Genomic DNA, 25,417 nt, shown 5'->3' with positions numbered 1-25,417 from the left:
GACGTTATCAGCCTGGGCTCCAAATGCCTCTCACTCTTCCTGGGAACATGCCCTTTAAACATACCTTCAACTTCTCTGGGTGCTGAGCCTCCTGGCAGACAGACATGAGGCACCACACCAATCTACCACTGGAGCCTGGCTCCACACATCAGCAAATGTCAAGGAATATAACAATAAACTTATTCATATCTTTTTAAAAACAAAAAATAAAATAAAATAAAAAGAAGATTGAGGGAAGACCCAAGGAAAGTTAGCCTCAGCTGCCCGGTATACTCCTGCACAGGTCATATGTGGACACAGCGCCCCCCCCCCGCCCCCGGAAGGTTGGAGGATGGCAGTCACAGGGAGAGGAAGCAGATGTCTGTTCTCAGTGGCCTCCCACACCAGGCAATAAGGCAGGGCCCCAAGGTCCCATCTGTGGGACAGGCGGCTGGCTCTCTGCCCTGTACTGATCCTATATACTCCCCATCCTCATTCAGAATGGGAACAGGGAGAGAGAAAGGATGGAAAAACAGAGTCAGAAAGTCTTCTTGTGGCATGGATGTTGAAACCACATTCCTCCCAGGGTAGTCTTGGTCCTGTGGCTCTGGTTTCAGAATCCCCCTTGCAGGACCCCTGGGCCAGGCGATTTGCCCATTTGTCTCTAATCCTCTCAAATCATCCTTGGGGAGGCCAAGTAATTTGTCCAAAGCCAGGCAGCCAAGCCGTGTCTCCCTCACCTGTAAAATGGGCCGACTAGTATGAGGAATAATTAAATCAGGGAGCCACAGAGAGCATTCGGATCGTGAAAGACGGTTGCTAAAATCAAATTAATGGGGAAGAACAGGAAAGCGTGGTTGGTATAGGAGGGAGCGGCAAAAGGTGGGGTGGCTCAGGTGGGAGCCAAGCAGGAGGACATGGCAAGGCAAGGCAGGGGACAGTACAGGGTCCATGGAATGGAGCGCAGCAAAAGCTCCACTCTCAAACCACCTCTAGTGACCCGCAGGTGCCTTACACTGCGAGGGAGCGCAGGGGAGGCGCGCACGCCTGAGGCCCCTCCCCATCCCGCCCCAGCTCCTCCCAGTCCCCCACAGACCCGCCTCTGGCCCCACCCCACCCCTAACCTCTCCCCTGCTCCTTCTAGCCACGCCCCCAAGGCCCGGAAGCAAAAGCTGCTCAGCCTCCACCCGACCCTGCCGCGGGAGCGTGATTCCGGTGATTCGGCTTTGCGGGGTTCTCAGCCGGTCAGGGCAGTCCCTGCGGGCGCAATGTCCCGGAACCTGCGGACCGCACTCATTTTCGGCGGCTTCTTCTCCCTGGTCGGCGCCGCCTTCTACCCCATCTACTTCCGGCCCCTAACGCGGCTGGAGGAATACCGTGAGTGACCTCTGATCCGGTGTGATGACCTAGTCCCAGTAACTCCCTGCCCCCAGTCACCTCCACGTGCGGACATGGAAGGATCTGGGCACCAGAGTGAGGCTGGCCCGGGTTTAATTCTACTGTGGTGGCTTTGTGACTGTAGGCGAGTGACTCGCTATCTCAGAAACAGCATCCTCATCTATAAGTAACTATTTCTATAATATCTAAAACCAAATCCTCTAGCCGCCCCTGGGACTCAAAGGTGGTAATTAAAGCAGTCTGCACATAGTAGGTCGACACTAAATACTAGTTCATACTTATTGTTAACATTAACCGACTGCTTATCATGTGACAGGTTAGGCATACATTGGATCGTTTCATTTCTGCAACCTCATTTAGATGTTGGTACTATCACCAGTTACACAGGTGGGGAAATTGAGGCTCAGAGAGGTTATACAGCATAACCAAGGTCACACACCTAGTAAGTGGCAAGGCAAATATTCCGACCCAGTCCTCTGTCTCCAGAGCTTCCACACACTGTAGCTGGAAATGGTGATGTTGGGGGGAGGCAGATTGAACCCTAATCAAACAGCTTCAAGGTGTTTTTCCTGGCAACCTCATTTCCACTCCCAGAGATGTCTTTGGGTGGAAATGTTTCTAACCTAAACGGTTAACCTGGGCTTTTTAGTTCTTCCTCTTTTCTCAAATCTTTTTTTCAGATTCTGCTGTCTTCATTTTAAGCTGGTTGCTCGCATGACAATGGTGGATATCCTGGGAGTAATTTTCCTCCTTAATCATTCAAGTCCTATCATGCTAAAAGCCAAACTCTCCTTCCTTGAGACCTATACCTCAGCAAGGATTAGCACTTTGATACATCTGAAACCATCTGTCAGAGAGAAAATATTAGGCATTAGAGGCTCATTTTGTTCTCCAGGAAACCTGAATCATCTTGAAGTTGAATGAGAGCCAGCCCTGCCCCTTGAGAATATTAGTGGAGGCTGAAAGCTTGACGATTTGAAGGCGAAAGCTCCGTGTAAATGCTGTCTGTCCGTTACAAATGCTACATTTGGTTTCCGGAGGTAGAGCCTTTTAAATACACACTTAAATTTCCTTGGAGCTTCTTATCATCAGCCAAGACTACAGTGGCCTCTGTGCATTCTGCCTTGCAGCCTATGTACTGTGCATGGGGGTAAACAGGGCTGTGTGGAGCCTGCATGATCTGTTTCCATCATCCTTATTGGATCCCTGTCACAGGCTATTTTATTACGGCCTCTAGCATTGAACATGGGACAAGGGCGACTGCTTTGCATCCCACTAGAAAAGTTTGTTTTGAAGACTAGAGCAGTGGCTTTTAACTGGGGGTGATTTTGTCCCTCAGGAGACATTTGGTTCTATCTGGGTACATTTTGCTTGTCACAGCTGGGGGTGGGGTGGTTTGGGGTACATTTTGCTTGTCACAGCTGGGGGTGGGGTGGTTTGGGGTGGGGTGAGTATGCTACTGGCATCTAGTGGCTAGAGGCCAGGGATGCCCCTAAACTTTCTGCAGTGCACAGGACAGCTTCTCATGACAAAGAATTACCCAGCCTAAAATGTGAATGGTGGCAAGATTGGACATCCTGGCCTAGATCAGATGACCAAGGTGTGGTTTGCGCCGTTGATCCCAACAACGGCCGTATAGAGGTTCTCTAGAGCCTGTGTTTGTCTGAGTCACTGGAGACAGACGAATCAAGCCTGTTAGGTGAACACTTACTGAGTGGTCACTAAGTGAATTTTAACTGGAGGGCAGTCTACACCTGCCCACTTTTATGGTTCAGTTTTAATTAATTTAGCCAATTCTTAGATGAGAGTCATAACTGATTTTTTAAACAGATAAATAATACTAAACAAGTAGTATGTACTGAAAGTTTATTGTATGTGCTATGTCTGGCACCCTTCCAAGCACTTCATACATATTAACTCATTTAGTTCTCATACCAGCCCTTTGTGGTAGCTGCTCTGTGAGCATCCTCCCCATTTTGTATGTGGACAAACTGAGGTATGGACAGTTAAGTAACTTGTACCAGGACCCACAGCTGATGAGTCACAGACCTGGGGTTTGAGTCAGTGCCCTTAATCTGTACACCACGGCACCATTGCTGCCTCTCTCGGGGAGTGAGAAAGCAGCGGAAGGCAGATGAGGGTCTAGCAGACGAGGACCTGAAGGTACTTAACCTCTCTGAGCTCAGCCTCTTTCCTCATCTGTAGTGGTGAAGCTTACAGACCAAATTTACAGGTTTGGGGATGTTTTTAATGAGATAAACAGGTGAGATAGCACCTAGTGTAATCTTATGTTAGGCATCCCATAAAAACAGTAAAAAAAAATAAGGACCCACAAGAGCAGGGATTCGAGACAAGACATTTCAGCAGGTGGACACCCCTGGGGCTGGCTGGCCTGGCAGTAACCTGGCGTCCAGGCAGGTGAGGTGTTTGTAACTATGGGAAACCACTGGGAGGACGGAGCTTAAATTAATTTCAGCTAGCACTTAGCTTTTTAAAAAGCTTTTTTTAGCCAGGATTTTAGTAATTACTATGTACCTGTCACTGTGGTAGGTGCTGGGCGTACCTGGCCGAACAAGACAGCGCCTTTCTCTCCGTCTCACTTCACCTTCGTCCAGCCCACCTCCCCCATCCGGCGCTTGCACTCTGAGCTGGTCCCCCTGCTTCCACCCGGCTCCAATTCCCAGCCCTCTCTACCAGCAGCCACGGTGGTCTTCATGATTACTTTTTATTGCTCATTTCTACCTTATTTGCATCCGTAGTCAAAGAACATGGACTGTGAGTTTGAATCTTTGATATTGGTGAAGATTTGCTTTGTGGCTTAGTACAGATCAGTTTTTACAGGTGTTTTCTATGTGCTTAGAATGGTGCATGGTCTCTGGTTGTTGGATGCAGGTTTTATATATGTTGATTACAGGTCACGCTTCTTAATTCTGTTATTTATTTCAATGGATATCTTGAAGCCATGTTATTAGGTGCTCATAATCTAGAATATTCTGGAGAATTGTTTCAATTATCATTATATAGAAGTCTTCATTATCCCCAATATCCCTCCCCCACTCTGCTTTATCTGGTAATTATAGTTACCAGCTTTTTTTTTGGTTAATATTCTCCTGGTATATCTGTCCTCTTATAGTCAGCCTAAACTGGATTTTTAATCCAGTCTGATCATTTCTTTTAACTGTTAGATTGAGTTCATTTTCATTTGTTATATTTACTATTGTATTTACTTTTATTTTCTCCCTCTTATTTTGTGTTTTCTATTCTTCTATCTCTGTACTTCCTTTTTTTCCCTTTATGCCTTCAAAGCTTTATTTTTCTCCCTCCTCTGCTATGTAGTTGAAAGTTTACATTCTATGTTTATTATTTATTATCATTGTTTAAAGTTAGTCCATGTCTTTCACCTGCCTGTGAAATATACGAAGCCCTTAGAACGCTAAGCCCCATCCTAGCCCCGGGTGTCACTTCAGTCCTACATTGTGTTTATTCCTGACTGAACCACAGTGTTTCACAGTCCCTGGTTGGTTCTCTTTGCCCACAGTCTTTAGGCTCCGTGCTTGCATCTCACTCCTTTCTAGTTTCGGTTTTCTTCCTCCTGAAGCCCATCGGTTACTGTTTCTTTGGTGGGAATTTGTGACTGGGAAAATTCATTCTCGTTCGTTAGAAAATGCACAGAAATCCCGGTCTTCGGCGGTGGCTGTTGTCCTGCTGCTTGTTCTTTGAGTTTGATCATGTCGCTTGACTAAAATACTTCACACACGCTCTGCCGTCCTCCGAGTCCAGCCAGTGGAGGATCACTGAAGTATTTTCATTGGGAGAAGGAGGAGATGAGATTCACTCTTCATAGGCATTGCTCTGTAATGGGAAGGAGGGCCTGGAAGGGTCAAGGTTGGCGGCAAGAAGACCAGGTACAGGAAGGCTGTGCTTCCTATGGCCACAGGTGAGGAGGGAGAGGAGAGGTGACTGGAGCCTGAACCAGAGTGGTCGTTATGGGACTGGGAAGAAGTATTGAATTTGGGATATGTATTTAGGAAGTCAACTCCACATGGATTTGTGACTGATAAGCCACAGAGTAAGGGAGGGGGAGGAAGGAGTAAGGCACTCAGCTTTCTGGCTCCAGCAGCTGAGGAGATGGTGGTGCTGGTCATTTAGTAAGAAACACAAGGAGGAATCAGTTTTGCAGGTGAGAGGACGAGCTAGTTGCATCTGGGATGTGCTGAGTTTCAGGTATCAGGTTGTGCTCTTGGAGATTTCCCATGGGCGATGGGAGGTGCCAGTCTGGAGCTGAGATCCGGGATGGGAGCTGAGCCAGAGATGCAGCGTCATCAGCATTGGATGGAAAAGGAGGTAAGGGCTCCCAGGCAGCATGCAGAGACTGAAAGAGATGATCTGGCTGAGGACCAGGATGCTGGTGGTGAACATGGTTTGAAGAGCAAGCAGTCAGGAGAAGGGGTGGTGGCCAGAGCGAGAGCATTAAAGACAGCTCTTCAGGGAAAGGGGTGTGGTCAACAGGGTTAGGCTTCTTGGAGGCAGGAAGATAAGAAGTGAAAATAGCCATCAGATTTGATTTTTTTTGAAAGGTAAAGGTCATAAGTCATTTTGTTAAGAACGCTGTAGGTGGTGTGTAGTGGGCAGAAAGCAGACCACAGGGACTGAAGAGTAAAGAGTGTATGAAATAGTGTGGGGAGGAGAATGACAGAGTGTATTTGCCACAGGTCCAGGGGTCTAGGGAGAGTTTTGTTTCAGTTTTGTGTGGGAGAGATGGGGGAGCCACGAGGGTTGCAGGAGAGAGAAGACAAGCCATGGAGGGGAGTTAGCGTGGGATCTCAAGACCAGATGGAGGAGAGAGCCTTGAATGGAAGGCAGGACACCTCTCCTGCCAGCTCCGGAGCAAGGGCAGGTTTGGATGCAGCTACATTAGGTTTGGCGTTGGGGAAGTTGTGGGAATTTCCCGGTGATGACTTCCATTCTAGTCACATATGTGTGAGAGGCACAACCACCAGCCCTCTTCGCCAGTCCTCCTGGCTTTGCTGTTTTGCTCCCACCTTTTAGCCACTCCTCTTAGCCCTTCCTGTTGGGTCTTCCTCTTCTGTCCGTCCCTCATACATTTGTATTCCTCAGGATTCTGGGCAGACCTAGGAGAAGCCCACCGTTCTGGGAAGGGCAGGGCTGACACCCAGTCCTTGAGAGGAGGGGCCAGTGGCTGCAAGGGAGGAGCCGAGGCCACCTAGGGAGGCCACCTAAGGCTCCAGCATAAAGTCAGTGTGGGCCGTCCAGCTGGGCTAGCAGGACTGATGCTGGCCAGCCCAGGTGTGGGGAGTGTGGAGACAGGTAGGCTCCAGGGCCTCTGCTGGAATAAGCCACAATGCAGCAGAAAAGAGGAGGAAGGTGCTTAGGTAAAATCAAGCCAAGGAGGTCTTCCATGCTTTACAGTCAGGCAAGCTGCTATCACAGGGCTGCTCGTGCGCTTTCATGTTGACATTCACTGTGATCTTCAGCCCTTTCACTAACTCAGCCGGACTGTACTCAGCGGTATGTGAAGTACAAGGTCGGTACCACAGTGAGCACGGGGAGATGGCAGTTTGCCTTGGTGGTCAGTGATCCCAAACAAGAAGCATGGCGACCATCGTGCTTCTGGAGGGGACCCCAGACATTGCCGTTAGCTCTCGCCCTGTTGGCACAGCATGGCTTGTCTGAAGAGCCCACGTACAGGGACAAGTACGGGTACTGTAACTTGAAACCTAGTTTGTGTTTGTGTCCTAGAGCTAGGTAATGATCCTGAATGTGGCCTTTTAACAACAATCTGTGTATGGCATTTTAGGCCAATCCGTGAAATCAGACCGAATGAGGTCACTTTCTGTAATCCTGTTCATTTTTAAATTTGTTAGATCTGCAGAAGCATAAAAAACATAGTTTTGCCAGGGACCCTGAGCTCCCTACGTCCTCTCATATAGGTGACCTGTCCCAGGTCATTTAGCACATTGCTGGGTGGACACTAGACCCTAACCCCACAACCTGACTGCTGTTCACGGATGCCCGATCTCACCTGACAGCAAGGAGTGTTTAATAGCAGTGTGTAGGTTACCTGCAAGAGCTGTGGGAACCTGCATTCTCCTATCACTCGGTTGTGGGTTTTGCTGCAGCTTGCGGCTCCCAACTAAAAGCATATTGCACAGAGTCTGAATACAGTTAAAAGAAATCACTTGATGCAGAAGTCATTCTTACTGAAGGGACATTTTCCTTGTCACATGCCAGGTGCTTAGAATATGCTTTTTATTTCTCTCACCATGGAGTCAAAGGAGATGCACAGACAGATGAGTCTTACTCTCTAACCAGCATTACAGAGCTCTCTGGATTCAGCTAGACTCTGGAGAAGAAACAGGAGCATCTACAGAATTGGGAGGGGCCAGTGCCTCCACGGCCATTGGGTCCCCATCCGCCCCTGGTTCTCGCTCACACTCGCCCCCAGGGCCCATCTGGTTCTGGGTTTCCCCGTGTACACCTGGATGTTTGTGTCCAGGCAACAGCAGCAGGTGGGAGCTCGGGAAAGGAGTTTTTAAATTTTATATTTGCTATTTGAAAACAGCTCCTTTGAAGTCATCATCACGGAACAATCACAATGTTGTTAGACTTCTTTATACTTGTTCTGCAGTTGTGTATTTTCATTGTTCAGAAAACAACAGGGAAGACCTAAGAACTGCGCAGTAAATTTCTGTGTGTCCTTAACCCAGATTGCGTTTAGCTTGCCCAGTTAACATCTCACTACCTTTGCTTTCTCCCCATATGTAAAACATAACAGACACATATAGACACATGTATACATGTATAATTATATGTATGTGTAATAGAGTTATCACTGTTGTTTTGCTGCACCCTTTGAGAGTGAGTTAAAGACATTGGGAATTCTCATTCCGAAACACTCCGGCATGTATTTCCTGAGAACACGGACATTCTATATAATCACAATACAATGATCCAATCCAGGAAATTTAATATTGATACAAGTGCTATTATCTAATATTTAGTCTGCCTTCAATTATTGCCACTTGTGCAGTTACTTAGGTTATGAGTAGTTGCTTTTATTTTAACTGTCTATTGGCAGGGGGTCTTGAGGTCATATTCTACACATGGTCAATATGGCCGTTAAGTATAAAGGTATGTTCTCATTTTCAAAGACTTAAAAATTATTAGGTGATTTCTTTTACTGCCATACAGAAACCTGCCAGTCTGCAAGTATTACCAGTTTAATAATATACCTTGGCTCTTTGACTAAAGATAAGGATCCTCAATTAAAACTACAAATCACACCACTGCCTTAGCACCAGGGGGCAGAGTCGGGCTTGCTGAGACTCCGGAACAGGGCCTTTTCTAACCAGCATTGCCAAGCCCCAGGCCCAGTGTCACATATTAGCGTTTTAATCATTTCACTCCTGATAGAAACTCGCTCACTACTGAAAAGTCACTAATTAGCTTACCCTGATTTGCTCACCTAGTTAAACCCCTGACTTTGACATTGCCCTTTCCCTGAGGTTCACAGACTTACGCTATTTCTCTAATGATAACAAAATAGAAACGTAACTGCCAACCTCATCAAGATGTACTTGCTAAATCCTGGGGGACCAGTTTGTTTTAGCATATTCTGCATTCACAGTGTCTTTGTGTCGTATCATGAATTTATATAAGACTGCTTTGGCCTTAGAGTATTTATAAGACATTAACGGATTAAAGAACCAGAGGATATAGATAGGAGTCTAATACCAGTTATCAGTTGGTTGGAACTGGTTCAGCAAATCAGTTTAAATTGCCTGTCCAAGCCAAGAAAAAAAAAAAAACCCACAAAAAACGTGGTTGCATAAGGACAAGGATTATAAAGAGATTATGGTCTATTTAAAATAAATCCTCAGCCTCTCTCCAACCTCATTAGCAATTAGCAAGAAAGTGTGAAGACAGAGATTCCTTTCTCTTCACTTGGTTCTCCACTGCATTATAAGAGGCTCAGACAATTAGGCATTCTGTCCCTGCCGTCAGAAGTCAACTTCCTTCTATGCTTGGCAGTCTGCCAGCTCCTTTGGCTTTGCAGCGCCTCTCAGAGAATGTGTTTGATACACCAGGATGTCTGATTTCCTTAAATCTGTGGGTCTAGAGCGCCTTCTGACAATTATTTTTTTTAAAAATCACGTCATTTCCCTCTCCCATAATACTGGAGAATGGACCTTTTAGGTGTGGAAAATTGTCTTTTTGACCTGGCACGGTCAGTGACAGTATAGTCTTGCTAACTGGCATTTTCTAAGAGCATCGTGATTGAAACACAGCCATACTTCGAGACTTCCACGTTGACAGTAGGCTAGGGCTCTGCCCTCCAGGACATCAACATCTTAGGAAACAAGATCACCGGTTGAGTTATTTTAGAAAAGTCTAATAACGCCTTAGAAGCTCTGTTATCACCCGCTTCAGGTGGGGGACGTCTGGCATATCTTGGTCCAGGGGGTGGGTCTTCGTTGCCCTTCACTTGCTGCTTTTCAGAGGCCCCATGAAACCGCAGCCATGAAACCACAGCCGGCCGTTGTCTGTAATGGGCTTCATTATGCGCCGTCTTCTCTCTGCCTCTCTCAGAATTGGATATCAAGATTCACATAATCCCTATTGCCCAGTGTTTTATTTGCCGAAGCAAAACTTAGCATTGACAAAACTATCAGGTAGGTCACTTAGGATTGACTTTCTGTCACATCACCGGAGAAGCAAATTCAATGAATATTCGATTTGGCAAAACTGTATTTCTTGTACCTGTATGCTTGCGTAATTTTATGAGAATCCAGAGGCCAGAATCAAGAAAAGGGCCTAATATTAAATAAGAGCTAAATGTGGATTTAAAGAAACACTGTCAGCCTGATTAAAACAAAGGTCTGATTACAACATTTAATTACTATAATTTAGTAGTAAATATCCTTTGGCTCCAAGTCTTTCCCCTGAAAAGCCACCATTTGTTTTTCACGGTACTTAAAATAATAAGTCTTTGTTTTCACAGACCTTGGGTTTACTCTAAACCACTTAGAAAGATGTGTCAGAGTGCTTGAAACCCACAGGCAGAAAACGCCCAATTTCTCTTGGCCCTGGCCTGTCGGACATCTCCAAAGAGATTGGTTAAGCTGCTGTAGCTAAAATGCACTTTCTAATTGGCACAGCACCTGCAATCAATTAGGGAAGCTTCAATTACCCAAACCAAAGCCACCCACCCAAAGATTAATTTTCTGCTCTATTTCCTATAAAAAAACATAGCATATTTAGCTCTGGGCCTAGTCCTTCAGTGGAGTACATTTTAGACGTATAAACTACATCATTTTCTGTTCATTGTACTTGGTCCTTCAATTCAGCAGCCTTCCCCTCCTAATATCACGCCTACCAGTTCTTTCAAAATTGTTCATTTTCTATTGTTTTGTTGCCTTTCCAAAAATGCTGAGCGCACAGAGAAAAGATGCTAGTTGGGAGCTTTTCTTTTGAAATATGGCTTTCTTTCCCTGAAAGTACCCAGGCTTTTTGCTGTAGGACCCACGTTCAATAACCTAAGAGCTTTGAGTGATGGCGGCCTGAATTCAATCGCACTCATATATTGGTTTTTAATTGCCCTGTCATTGTTGCATGTAAATACAAAGACTTCCACCACCACTGCCCCCCTTCTTGCTAAAAAAAGTAATTTTTCTGTTGTGTTTCTCAGAGAAGAAACAAGCTATTAATCGGGCTGGTATTGTTCAAGAAGATGTGCAGCCACCAGGTAAATTTAAAAATCAAAACAAAGACTCATTTGTACTGTTGTGGGTGGGGAGGGTGTTTGCTTTGCAATAGGAGACATGTTTTTAGTTCAGAGGCTAGACCGTGATTGTGCTGCTTACTTCACAGCAGTTGCCACTTCATGGGTGCCACCCAAGGTTTCATTTTAATATTTCCCCCCAGAATATCTTTTGCAAGTTTACAGGTAGGTCCCTCTTTTGCATTTGCTAAGTGGGTGTGAAAATGTAACGTGTTCTATTCAGTATGAAGCAGTGAATAGCTGTTTTGCAGACTTATTTACCAAGCACCTATTTAAACACTACCCCCACGGGGAAATACTGTTTACTTGGGAGCTATTTTAATTGATGCAGGATTCTGTGTTATACAAAAGCTCAGAAGTTCCCTTTATGGCTGGATGGTTAGTTACTTTCAGATGATCCAAGTTGGCTGAGAATGAGAGGTTCCAGCTTATTAACCCAAACTCTTGTAATCTGTGGCAACATGCTTTTTAATTTAGTTTTTAACTAGGCCAGATACGTGTCTTCCTATTGTGGGGCCACTTCTGAGCCATGTAAAAGTCTCGTGGCGGCCAGGCTTCCCAGCTGTCCACCCCAGGGTTCCAGCAGCATGCCCGCACTCTCTCAGACTGCATTTCGGTTGCACCGCTCAATGCTGATGCCTTTTCGTTTGTTGGGGGGTTAAGGGAAGTGTAGGAAGTTTAAAAACTAATCCTGTTTTTATTCACGCTTCTTCCTATAGGGTTAAAAGTGTGGTCCGATCCATTTGGCAGGAAATGAGAAGCCTGTCACCAACTCTGTTATGAAATTAGACATCTTCATGCTCTCTATCCGCAGCAAGCGCGATAAATCACATCGCTACAGAACGACGGCTGGAGACGGAAACTGTGTAATGCCATAAATAAGAGTTCTGTGCACGAGGATTAATATTTCCCTTCTTAGGTATCAAAATAACCCCGGAACAAATCACACCATTAGGAAGGTTTTGTGATTCGGTTTACTTTTCTGAAAATGAAGCTGTCTCGCCTAGCTGTGTTTGGAGATCCACTTATTATTCAGTCTCTGCTACTTACCCAACCATGCTGTGAGAGGGTACAAGCAACCAGGAGCCTTGGGAAGATCCTACTTTGTTTGCCATCTTCCAAATAGGAGATTTCAGTGAAAAACCACCATGCTGAGAAGCCTCATAGTGCTCTTTGAAAGTGTTAAAGTTGACCAAACTCTTCGGGGACAAGGTTTGCTGTACTCGTTAAGAATGAACCGTTCAGCTGCACTAACTCGTCGAAAGTTGCTGCATGTTGGAAAATAATAAATATGCAGCAATTCATTACTAAATGGGAATACGTGCAGAGTATGAATAGGTGTTAAATTAACAGAACTGAAAATGTGTATATTAAAAATGATTTTTACTTCACAGTGGTGTTTTTTGGTAAATCCTTTCTTAGAAACTTATTAAATTATACCAAAAACTATTTGACTAGATATTTGACTGTGTGGTGTTTATCAGTTTGTATACAAGTAAAAAATTTCAAGGCAAATAGCAAATTTGTTGACACAAATATTTATGTGTTATGAGGTTCTCTACCAAGTGCCTCACTAGGCGCTACAAAGATGAGTGTGAGAATACTTACTTCTTTCCCTAGTGCTGTGTGGGCCCGTACCAGATTATATGCCTTTGAAGACACATCTTTCCCAGTTTTAGATCTCCCAGAGTGCCTTGCACCTTACTGTAGTCTCTTTAGAGGGGCTGCCTGGTGATATAATTTTATTATTGTAAACTGGGAGTTTGCTTAACAGACAACAGGCCCAGATCCGTAATTATTGTCAAAAAGAAGTAGGATTATTCCAAAACCCAAGTCACAGTTTTTACTAGGATTTTCCTAACACTTAATTGACTTAGAGTTAACAACCCAATAAAGGAAGCTGACTCACTCGGGGTACATTTGACCACTGTTTTCCTTGGAGGGGCCACCAGGAAGTTGGGTAACTTAAAGTCAAATGTTCATCGGTACTCAATTGAGATTTCTTTATGACTGAGGCAAGTGTGTGTACCATCTGCTTTGGAAGATATCCAGGCTGAAATGACTGTGTCCGAGTGTCGTAGAGAACTTCAGGGCCTCGATTGCCTGTTTGTCGGATGAAACAGGCTTGGTTTAGTCTCCTGAGTGGGATCTTTATCCTGGCCTTGACCCTGCCCTTGGTTCACCTCTTTGCAGAGATGAAAGGGGCTCTCTTGTTCTGCTCAGCGGCCTTGATGTTTATAAAAGGATCACTTCCTGTTGTCAGAGGGGTAATGTCAGACTCTGCTGCCCACACTTGACAAAGGCCCGTTGTTAGAGATGCTACTCAGGAGGATTGACCGAGGGCCTTGCAGTTCATCCATCCCAGATGTGCCTCCCAGGTGCTAAGGAAAGCACTTGCAAGAGGAGATCTTAGTCAAATACATTTAGGAAACAGTTAAAGTTAATTAGGTCTATCTGCTTCTACCTGATGATTTCTGAGAGAGGCGTAACATTTCCCAGATGTATTTGATCAGAGAATATCTCTCACGGATTATCTTCTGGGATTAGTGACCAACAACATCCGTGGGGAATCTACCTGTAGACTGGTGCCTCTCCAGCGTTTTGGTCTCAGGAGCCTTTAACAATGAGAGTTTTTGAGAACTCCAAAGTGTTTTGTGTTTTTAAAAAATATATTTTATTGATTATTACTATTATAGTTGTCCCCTTTCCCCCCCTTTATTTCCCTCTGCCCTGCACACCCCTCCCACCCACCCACATTCCCCCCTTTTAATTCATGTCCATGGGTTGTACTTATAAATTCTTTGATTTCTACATTTCCTATACTATTCTTAACCTCCCCCGTCTATTTTCTACTTACCATTTATGCTATTTATTCTCTGTACCTTTTCCTCCTCTCTCCCCCTCCCACTCCCCCACTAATAATCCTCCATGTGATCTCCGTTTCTGTGATTCTGTTCCTGTTCTAGTTGTTTGCTTAGTTTATTTTGGTTTTTTTTTTTTTAAGTTCTGTTAATAGCTGTGAGTTTGTTGTCATTTTACTGTTCATAGTTTTGATCTTCTTTTTCTTAGGTAAGTCCCTTTAACATTTCATATAGTAAGGGCTTGGTGGTGATGAACTCCTTTAACTTGACCTTATCTGGGAAGCACTTTATCTGCCCTTCCATTCTAAATGATAGCTTTGCTGGATAGAGTAATCTTGGATGTAGGTCCTTGCCTTTCATGACTTGGAATACTTCTTTCCAGCCCCTTCTTGCCTGCAAGGTCTCTTTTGAGAAATCAGCTGACAGTCTTAAGGGAACTCCTTTGTAGGTAACTGTCTTCTTTTCTCTTGCTGCTTTTAAGATTCTTTCCTTATCTTTAATCTTGGCTAAGGTAATTATGATGTGCCTTGGTGTGTTCTTCCTTGGGTCCAACTTGTTTGGGATTCTGAGCTTCCTGGACTTCCTGGAAGTCTATTTCCTTTTCCAGATTGGGGAAGTTCTCCTTCATTATGTTTTCAAATAAGTTTTCAATTTCTTGCTCTTCCTCTTCCCCTTCTGGTACCCCTATGATTTGGATATTGGAATGTTTAAAGATGTCCTGGAGGTTCCTAAGCCTCTCCTCATTTTTTTAAATTCTTGATTCTTCATGCTGTTCTGGCTGAATGTTTCTTTCTTCCTTCTGCTCCAAACCGTTGATTTGAGTCCCAGTTTCCTTCCCTTGACTGTTGGTTCCCTGTAGATTTTTCTTTATTTCACATAATCTGACCTTCATTGCTGCCTAGGTCTTTTTTATGCTGTTGAAGTACCCAGTGAGTTCCTCGAGCATCCTGATAACCAGTGTTTTGAACTGTGCATCTGATAGGTTGGCTGTCTCTTCGTCACTTAGCTATATTTTTTCTGGAGCTTTGAACTGTTCTTTCATTTGGCCATTTTTTGTTTGTTTGGGCGCACCTGTTACCTAGTAAGGGGCGCAGCCTTAGGTGTTCACCAGGGCGAGGCAACCCACGTGGCTGCGTTGTGGTGCTGTATATGGGGGAGGGGTCCAAGAGGGAACAGTGCCGCTTGCTCCGCTCTCTGCCCCCACTACCCACAAGCAAATTGGGCCCTTCTGGTGCTGATTCCCAGGTGGGTGGGTTTGTGTACGTACATTCTAGGACTCTGTGGGCCTCTCCAGTGAACTCTCCTGTGAGGATGGGAGTTTCTCCTGCTGCTGCCTCAACACCCACAGGTTGTTTCAGTCAGAGGTTTGAGGCTTTATTTCCCTGCACTGGAGCCCTGGGTTGTGCGGTCTGTCACTCCCCAGTTGTTCCTCCTGGCTTATCTGCACCCGAATGTGGGACCTGGTTGACCAGCCACTGCTTCGCCGCGAGTCCTCTCCGCCCCGGCTGCCCTTCTCCGCCCCTCCTACCAGTCTGGATGAATGTTTATTTTTTATTTCCTTGGTGTCGGACTTCCTTGCTGTTCGATTTTCTGTCAGTTCTGGTTGTGCGAGGAGGCGCAGTGTGTCTACCTACGCCGCCATCTTGGTTCTCTAGTCAGAACTTTTGAGAACTGCGTACCTGTTTGCAATAGCTCCCTGAGAGTCACTTAGAGTGAACTGTGCTTTGGCATGTCCATATTGAGGGAGCTAATGAGGGAAGGGGAGAAACTGACAACATGTCTTGTTGTTACCGAAATGAAGTTTTGGGTTTTTTTAAGATTTTATTTATTGATTTTCAGAGAGAGGGGAAGGGAGGGAGAAAGAGAGGGAGAGGAACATCAATGTGTGAAACATCCATCACTTACCTCTCAGGTCCCTCTACTGGGGACCTGGCTGTAAACCCAGGCATGTGCCCTGACCAGGAATCGAACCAGTGGCCTTTCGATTTGCAGGCCAGCGCTCAATCCCCTGAGCCACACCAGCAGGGCCATCTTTTATTTTTGATGTCAAACAAAATCCTCTTTAGAAAGACCCGGGTTGACATTTTTTAAATCTCAGAGTAGCCACACTGCTGAACAGCTGGTACATTTATCCAGTGAACACTGATTCATGTCACTTGCTCCTTTGAACTGACCCGTAGGAAACTCAACCACATTTGTGGTCGACTTTTTAAAAAGCACCTAAGACCTCATCAAATGTATTTGGGTCACTCCATTCACTTTATCCTCGCCCCCCACCCCCGACCTTATTTTCTTTTCTGCTTTCTCACTTCAGTTTTACATTGTATGTGAGACCCTTCGTTTTAAAGTGAGGCAGGGCATAAACTATTCAATTGAAAAACCATTTCGAATTTAGTAAGGGAAGTAAATTCACAACAAAGATTAAAATAAAATGGAATATGAAAAGTGTCTTTAAGAGGGTTTAGAGTGTCTACTGATGCTGGGCACCTGCAAACCCGTGTCCCAGCAGTGGTTCCTGCGTAGTTATTCCTGCGGCAGAAGTGCACCTATACGCTCACTAGGAGGCATGCTCAAACGTTCACGGCAGCCACGGAAACTGCTGCAAGGCCCCGTCGACGGAACAATGAATAGAGGCACTGAGGTGGTCACACGGACGGAATACGACACAGCAATGAGAGTGACAGTACAGTGACTCTCCCGAACAATGCGGAATGAATGAAGCCAGCTGCCAGAGTAATAGTTTTTAGATTTCATTTAGAAAAGGAAAAACAACTATAAACCAACCATGCAGTTACAAGTCAGGATAGTGGCTACTCTTACTTAGGAAGGGGAGTAGTGACGGTGGATTGGTTGGTCGTTAGAAATAACTGGGCATTGCTGCAGGTAGTTTGAAAAGCACTGACCTGGAAGACGCATCCGAGAGGGTGATCTCGGGTCCCGCCAGCCCGGAACACAGCAGTCGGTCCCAGCAGCCGGGTGTGCTCAGCAAGCCACCAGCGCTCCCTGCCTGTCTGTGGCTCCTGGCCTCTGACGCATTCGCAGCCCTGGGTGGGACTCCACACACAGGTGGTTTTACTCTCCCAGCCTTCACCCACACCTGCTGAGTGCCGGAGGCCTGCAGTTTATTCTTGCTGTTGGTAACAAAACACACAGCTCATTGGCAACCCCTCTGTGCGGGAAGGGAGTGGGAACACCTAGGAGCCTGCTGACTGTTCCAATGAACCTGAACAGCCGGAGGAGGGCGGGGAACTGCTGCCGCCTTCCCTGGAGCAGGAGCAGGGTTCTCGGCTGAGCAGTGTCAGCGAAGTCGCCCTCTCCGGGATCCCAGCTCATTGGAAGCAGCAGGGTGCCCATCACTCCTCTACTTTCATTCTGCTAAGTGGTGTTTCCCAAATAGGCCATCTGAACACACTGGGAGAAGTGAGAATTTTGCTCCTCACAAGAGTTGGGGAACGGTCCACAGCAGTCTCCTCTTCTGGGGATCTATTTCCGTGGCCATCCCTGATGAAAATAAAATGCAGAAAAAGGGGGTACTTTGTTCAGGTCCTTTTGGTTGCCAATGACAGAACACCAGACCCCTAACAGTGCAAACAGGGAAGTCAGTTGTGTAATTGAAAACTCCAATGTCACAATCATTTTATATTGTTACGATCAGTTTTTTAAAATATGTCATAGGTGATGATCATTTGTGAATATAGAAAGTAATACACTCACAGCCCTCAGGAGAGAGCCCTGAGGGCAGCCTGGGTAGTTTTGCATTTCCTGGGAGACAGGAGCTGCCTGACTGCCCAGTATCATGCTCCTGCTCTCTTGGGAACATTCACGCCTACCTCCCACCCCCAGCTTTGCTCAGCCCTCTCCCAGTCTGTCTCCCTGCTTTGGGTGTGCAGACTTGCCCTGTGGTCCAGGAGTAGTCATGTGGTCCAAATTCGGCCAATCCAAACATTGTGCAAACTCCTGGCCAGAGGGATTGGATCTGGGGTGGGCATGTGACCCAAACCAAGCCCATCCTGCCTAGCCGGAGTCAACCTTGCCTGCAGGCGCGTGTGGGCCGACTGGCGCATGGTCTCTGTTTCACCAGCTGTGGAGCTGTTGCCACCATCTTGCCACCGTGAGGGCAGAGCTGGTCTGAGACTGACACCATCACTGAAGGAAACGACAGGACATAGTAGTCAGATTCCGAAAATGCTGCTTATGCCTCCTAGACTCACTTGTGTCTGAAGCAAAGATATCTCTGGATTTACAAATAATATTAATAAATTCCCTTTCTGCACCAGTTTAGGTTGGGATTTTGTCACATGCAACCCAAAGAGTCTCGGTAAGGCGTCTCAACTTTATATAGTATTCATTTTTCTAAAATGTATTCCACATGTCACTTCCACCTTAAATAAAAGACGTTAAACATAATCCAGCCTTTTGTTATGACTTGGGCTTATTGTTATCGCGCGGTTACGTCTAAGGGGCAGCTGGGGTGGGTCGGGCATTTGCCTGCTGTGCTCGTGAGGTTTCTGACTTTCTGTTGCTCTTATCTCTCTCTGTCCCGCCTCACTGCTGTAGGAGCAGGCTTTGGCCTCATCTCAGATTTGCTGCTTCTAGTGTACAGTGAAATTGGAAAGGAGTTAGCCTAAAAATCTGGAACCTGGCATCAAATGAAAGAAAGTAAACCCCTTCATGTGGATTTAGAGGCTCTGGTATGGATAATTGCAAGGGCTTTGTGATCGTTTGACGTTTTGGGGGGCACGTGTTCGCTTTCCGATCCTGCATTGTTCTGGATAGATGAGGTTTCCTAATGTTTCTGCTGGCTGAGACTTCTACTCGAATGAGACTTTCACACTCAAGGACTGTGCAGCGTGAGCAAAGGCACGAGGGTTGAAAATGTCTTACTACTTAGCAAAGTTATTCAGTTTCCTTCAAAGAAGGAACCATAACCTACAACAGTCTTCTGAACTCGGGCTGACCTTTAACTTGTTTTTCTTCTCTTCTAAAATAGCCCCTTTATTTTTTAACCTCTAATAGCACACCATGACTCGCAAGGGGAGGAGAAAAAACAAGCATGCTTGTATCAGAGGGAGCGGTTTACTTAAGGCTGATGTGGAATCAATTTGGGCAAATGTGAGTTGCCAGCTCCCAAACTTCCCTGCTAAGTGTGTGCGCCCTGGAATACAGCGGGGCCACTTACAGCTCGTAAATGAGATGCTGGGCTATTGGGTAAACATGTGTAGGGCACGCAGCTTGCTGCCCTTGCTGAGTTGAGTGAAAACCCAAAGGGAACACACGCTCCTCAGAGAAGCTCAGAGGAAGACAATTGTGTTTAGAAAAAATGTTACTGATGGCAGGTTTTGAAATTACTGGAAAATGGCAGCTCTGGTGATTGATCTTACAGAATAAGCAAAATCTGCTTTCTAAAATGGCTATTTTTTATTTTTATTTCTGCTTCCACTCGATGTAGGCTCACATTACAGACATAAAATAGCCAAGCACAGAACCATTATTTGGTTTTTTAATCAAGAGAGCAGGGCTCGGTTTTCTGCTGGTCCCTGCCTTGGAAAGTTCCATCTGAGGCTCTGGGGAGCAAGCGAGGTGACGGGCAGACTCTCCCAGAAAGGGTCAATGCTGTTTCTTCGCTAAGGAAACATGTGATGTGTTGGTCCATTATGACTCCCCGTGAACTGTGCACGGGCTCTTGCCAAACACAGTGGTTTTCAGTGATGGTGACAGTCACTGCAGTGAGTGGGCGTTGGGGAACTTGGTGCAGCCAGTCCCTGGGGCCCCGGCCTCCTGGGTGTGTTTCCAGTGAAGGGAGGGACACAAGCGAGGGCAGCTGCTGCTCTAGCCTCTAGCCGCCTGCCTGATCACACAGGCATTGCAGGTGTCACGGGCTGGATTGTGTCCCCTGCACACTCTTAGGTCGAAGGCCTAACACCCAGAGCCTTAGAATGTCACTATTTGGAGACAGGATGTTCAGAGAGATGATTACGACAAAATGAGGACGTTAGGGTGGGATCGAATCCAGGATGACTAGGGTCCTTCTAAGAAGAAGAGATTAAGACATAGACACACGTAGAGGGAAGACCACGTGGAGACGCGGGAAGAAGACAGCCATCTACAAGCCAAGGAGAGAGGCCTTGGAAAACGCTAACCCTGCCAATAACCTTGATCTGGGCTTCTAGCCCCCAGAACTGTGAGAAATAAATGTCTCTTGTTTAAGCCCCCCAGCTGAGGTACTTAGTCATGGCTGCCCTAGCCAACTAATACAGTAGTTGCACAGTAAACATCTGCTGGATATTGTTGCATCATTTCTTGTGAATATTACTCTGAAATAAAATCTCTTTGTCCTGTGGGACCATGGCCTTAACTTGAGGCTGAATGTCCCCCACGGTTTACCTTGTCTGCCTCCCCATATTGCCCGTATTGCTCATGCCCATGACCCTCCACCTGAGCCCAGCGAATCCCCTCCTGGCCCTCAAAATACCTTTGGTGCCTTCCTGCCCCCCTCCATCCCTCTGCCCACTGCCAGTCCTGTGGGATACCCTCTTTTCTTCTCCTCACCCATCCAACACCGCAGTGGTTTCCAGACCTATCTTAAACTTGTTCCTACCTCTGAGGCTGCCCTGACCTTGCCGGTGTGAGGGGACCACTTTCCCCTTTGGCCCGGTTCACACCACCTACTTGGCATCAAGGGGCCTGGCCACCTCGGGTTGTGATGTTATTACCAGCAGGTGGCAGTTATCTCCCACCTTCAGCTCAGGCCAAGACCCTTGGCCTCATCCTCGCCTCTCTCTGTCTCTCACAGCTGACGGTCAGTCTGACAGGAAACCAATGGACTCTGCCATGCAAATATCTCCAGACTGTGGCCCCTTCCTGTCCCCTCCACTGTTACCGCCGTGTCTAAGCCACTGTCTGCTCTGCCTGGATTGTGACAACCACCTCTTATCCGAACTTGGCTTCTGTCCTTGTCGCCTGTGCTGGCCAGAATTCCAAGATGGCCCCATATGCTCCCCGCTTCTGAGTGTGGGCAGGACTGGTAAATATGAGGGATGTCCCCCCGCGATTAGTTTACTGACCTGTTGACTTTTAGGGATATCTTGGTTGGTCCTACCTAACCAGATGAGCCCTGGGAAAGGACGGGGTCCTTCCTGAAGGAAGAGAGGTGAAGTGTAAAGAGAGATTCTCCTCCTGGCCTTGAAGAAGCAGTCATATTGTTAACTGTGGAGGGGACCACATGGCAAGGACTTCAGAGGGGCCCCTAGGGTCTCAGAGCCATACCCAACCAAAAGCTGGCAAGAAAGTGGGGTCTCAGTCCTGCAACCACAAGGATCTGAATCCTGCCTGCAACCAGTGAGCCTGGGAGAGGGCCCTGAGTCTCATCCAAGATTAAGGCCCCAGCCGACACCTTGATTTCAGCCTGGTGAGACCCCTGAGGTGAGGACCCCACTAACCCTATGCAGACTACACTCAGGAAACTGAGACAATAAGTTTGGGTTGTTTCCAGCGACTAAGTTTGTGGTCATTAGTTACACAGCATGGATAACGGGCAGGCCTGAGTCTATTCTCCACACATACGTCAGAGTGGTCCTGTGGGAGCACAAGGCAGGTCATGTCCCACTTCATCTCAGAAACCTCCAGCGTCTCCCGCTGTCCTTGCAAGAAAAGCCAAAGGCCCAGAACAGCCTCCATGATCTGACCTCTCCCACCTCTGACCTTACACTCTGTTGCTTCCTGTCCTGCTCTCTCTGCCTCGGGCCCAACGGCGTCCTCGCTACTCTAGGACGCGTGGGGCCTGCTCATGTTTCCACCTCAAGGTCTGTTCTCTCCCCTCCAGTTCTCCCCACCTCCAACTCTCTCCCACCAGATTTCCCCACCGCTCTGTGCATGATCTCCTTCAGGTCTTTCTTCAGAGAAGCGCCCCTAATCTCCACACTGCAAGCTGCAACCTCTCTTCCCTGAACCTGGCACTCCTAACCCCCTTTAGCCTTCTCTAGTGCTGTTTACATGTTTATTGTGAATGTTATTCCATTACACTATGTATAACTCATTGATTTTTCATCCACTTTATGTTTTCTTCTCCTGTTGGAATTATATGCCACAAAAGCAGGGGTGCATGTCCCTTTTGTTCACTGATGTATCCAGGTAACTAGAGGAGCAATAGCACTAGCCATCACAATTGCTGAATGGATGGGTGCATAGCTGTGACTATTCACAACAAGATGCTTTCTGTTTAGTCTCTCTGGAAAAGCTGTCAATGGCCTACTGACACCCCTGACCTTAGAGGTCACCTACAGATACTTCCTAAGAAGCAGAGGCCCCTGGGCCTCTGACCACACTCACATGGCAAGTAAGACCTGCCAGACAGTTAACCCCGAGGAACAACCCACAACCAGCGAGGTGTGGGAGTTGGTGAAGAAGCAGCCCCCCTTTCTTGCCCCTCCACAGGACTGAGCACCAGCTGTGTGCAGCAGCAGGCCACTCACCGACACCCCTCAGCTGGCTTTCTTGTTCTCTCTGTTCCACATCCCCCTTCTCACTTCACCTTCCACATAAACGACAGGGTCCATGTGTCAGGGTCTCCTTTTAGCCCAAAGGAACCTAGACTAAGTAAGTCTTCTGGTTTAAGGTATTATGGTTGCAAGTCATGTTCTTAAAAGCAAGCTTTGGGATTGACCAGCAGAGGAAAGCTTACATTTACCCCAGGGGAGATTGCAGGATTTATACCCTTAAGAATATTAAAAGCAGAGGGCTACACAGAGCTTTTAGCTCACTGGATCCTAAGGCTTCTTGGGATGGGTTAGGGATGGAGTCCCACCAAGGTAGGGATGGAGTCCCTCCAAGGTAAGGACAGAGATCGAAGAACTGCTCTTAATATTCTGACAACTGGAGAGAAATCATCCATTTACCAATAATAAAACCACGTGGGCTAAATGTTAACATTCACTCTTGGGGATGAAAGGCATCCCTTGTTGTTATGGCATATTATTCTAATCAAAAGCTATTACAGTTATGGATCTATGATTAATTTTTATAAAGAGGGGAGACACCTTATAAATTCATCAAGGGCATTGTTGTTTGAAGGAATTTTTCTAAGTAGAGGCTTTGGGTGTAAGCACAGTTGTAAACCATTCAACTAACTCAATCCCCCACTCTACAAAGAAGGCCTCTGAGGCCAGGGAAGGCCAAGGGACTTGGCCCAGGTCACTCAGCTGGGGACTGAAAGTCAGGGTCAGAACTTGGGCCTCTAGCCTTCCAATTCCACACTCTTGTCACTTCACACAGGAAGGGACTTTGGAAAATCTGGAATTGTTGTTTCATCTGGAGAATATTTTGATAGAGCCAAAATTTTCCTTAAAAAGCACAGTGACTGAATTTTACCCATTAGGCGATAAATTAGCAGCAATGACAAACTGCTGAATATTTACAACATCAAATGAGCTTCTCTGTGGGAAACAGCTGTCTGGCATGCGAAGACTAGTATGAAAAGCACATTCACTCATTCCGCAACCATGTGGTGTAATTATATGCCTGGCATGGTGCCTGGCACACAGTAGGTTCTCATGCTTAACTCTTTGACTTTGAACAAGTGACATGGTCCCCTGCAGACCTCTTCCTCCTAATGTATAAAAGGCGGGGAGGGGGAGTTCATGAGTTTCAAGTGGGAGAAGACCTGGTTTCAAGCCTTAACTTTGCCATGTGACCCTGGGTAGGTCACTCCATCCCTCTGACCCTCATTTTCCACTGTAACCAGAGAATTGCTTATAAACCAAAATGCCTTTTGGCTCAAGAATTCTGAGTCTGATGGCCTGGATGTTCCCATGCATCCCTTTCCAGCTCTCACAATTTCGTTGGATTTGGAATTGATTTGTTTCTGAGATTGTTTTTTTTTTTAACCTAAGTAAAAAGAAAATGACACCTTTTCCACCTTCCCTTTGGTCGGCCAGGCTAATCCCAAGCAAGCAGCTCAGAGATGAAGAAAGAAGTGTCAAGTAGATAAATAGAAGTGCCGCGACCACAGCAGGGGGCTTTCCAAAACCTCTTTCCTTTCAGCCAAAGGTGATCCTTGGGCCATTACTCTCAGCCGCTTGAGAGCTCGAAGGAAAGGAAAGCCAGCGGCCTTGCGCTGACAGAGCCAGGAAAGGTTATGAGCAAGAGGGTTGTTAAAATACGGATTTCCTGAAAGTCTTGTACTTAGATTTCTTTTGAAGAGAGCAGACTGCATCAGCGGTGTCTTTTTCCTGAATGGTATCTTCCTAGAACTTCTAGCAGGATGTTGGGTCACCCCCCACCCTGATTTCTGTCCGGGTGGGTGCTCCCAGGGCAGAAACCAGGAACAAGGTTTTTGGAAAAAATGCCACATACAATAAATCCTGTATTAGGGTTTAACTCATGAGCTGGTGTGTAATATTTCAGTGTGTGTGTGTGTGTAAGAGGGTATGGGAGTAAAGCAATAAAACCGATTTCTGTTGTAATCAGACATTTTAGAAGTTTCATGCCCAAATGACCAGGCGCCTTGGACAGCCATGTACTTGTTGTTGTTGTTGTCGTAGTTTAGGACAGTCATGGGCTTATGCCAGTGATGCCACACCTGGGAAATGCTTTTTGGAATTCCCCTCTCAGACTTGTTTTCTGAGTCAAAGGTACAGATGTTTGAATAGGGCTCATTCTCCAGCTCTTTAGAAACAGGCAGAAGAATTCTGCCTGATAATTGGGGAAAGAATGAGTGAATTAGAAAATCATCATTTTGCCACTCCTAGGAAAATAGTTGATTCAGACAATGATCCTTAATGGATGGGCTCATTAGGTGAGAGATTGGTGGGGAGCCTGACCGTGGAGGGCTCAGGCTGTCACTACCTGTACCAGTGATCAATCCTAGTGTCACTGAAAGTAGGGCATCATGTGTCTCCCCACATGAAGCAACATGCAGCCTACGGCACTTCCTGGAGGTGTCCCTGCCACAAATGCCAGCTGTGCCCCTAGAGCTGGTTTCCATTTAGAGGAATCAGGGAGGGATAGGGGACAAGTAAAATGGCTTAAATGACATGACAAGGAAGCAAAGGCACAAATTCAGAATGTGCGTCATTTTCCAGGGCAACTGAGTTGATTTCTACAAGCTAATGGCGTGAAATAAAGTGGGAATGAGATTATTCAAGATTAAAAGAGAATGAAAAAAAGATTAAAATAGAATGAATGTAACAGGTGCAAAGTGAGGGTCCCTGAAAATATTCCCCACAGCCCATGGTTGGGGGATGGGGAAAGGGGATGATATGGTGGTTAAGATTCTTTTCATAACAATGGCAAGTTGAAGGTCTACGTGACTTTCAGACTGTATAGTGACTCGTGACATAGCCGGAGGTGGGGGATGTGCGGGGTGTGGATACTTATATTG

The 25,417-nt window shown here is 46.4% G+C and overlaps 1 protein-coding gene across 1 annotated transcript; it reads left to right on the top strand.

The window, feature by feature from the left end:
* Window positions 1-1,150: 1,150 nt before the first annotated feature.
* Window positions 1,151-12,638, top strand: SMIM20 (small integral membrane protein 20). Its single transcript, XM_024573872.4, has 3 exons — window positions 1,151-1,356; window positions 11,087-11,143; window positions 11,899-12,638. Exons 1-3 carry the CDS (start codon window positions 1,248-1,250, stop codon window positions 11,934-11,936), a joined length of 204 nt encoding a protein of 67 aa, XP_024429640.1. The 5' UTR covers window positions 1,151-1,247; the 3' UTR covers window positions 11,937-12,638.
* The last annotated feature ends 12,779 nt before the right edge of the window (window positions 12,639-25,417 follow it).

The sequence above is a fragment of the Desmodus rotundus genome, chromosome 4 (assembly GCF_022682495.2).
Source record: "Desmodus rotundus isolate HL8 chromosome 4, HLdesRot8A.1, whole genome shotgun sequence".
In the NCBI taxonomy this organism is placed as follows: Eukaryota; Metazoa; Chordata; class Mammalia; order Chiroptera; family Phyllostomidae; genus Desmodus; species Desmodus rotundus.
Note: the sequence above shows the minus strand (reverse complement) of the source record. Positions and strands in the feature narration are given on the sequence as shown.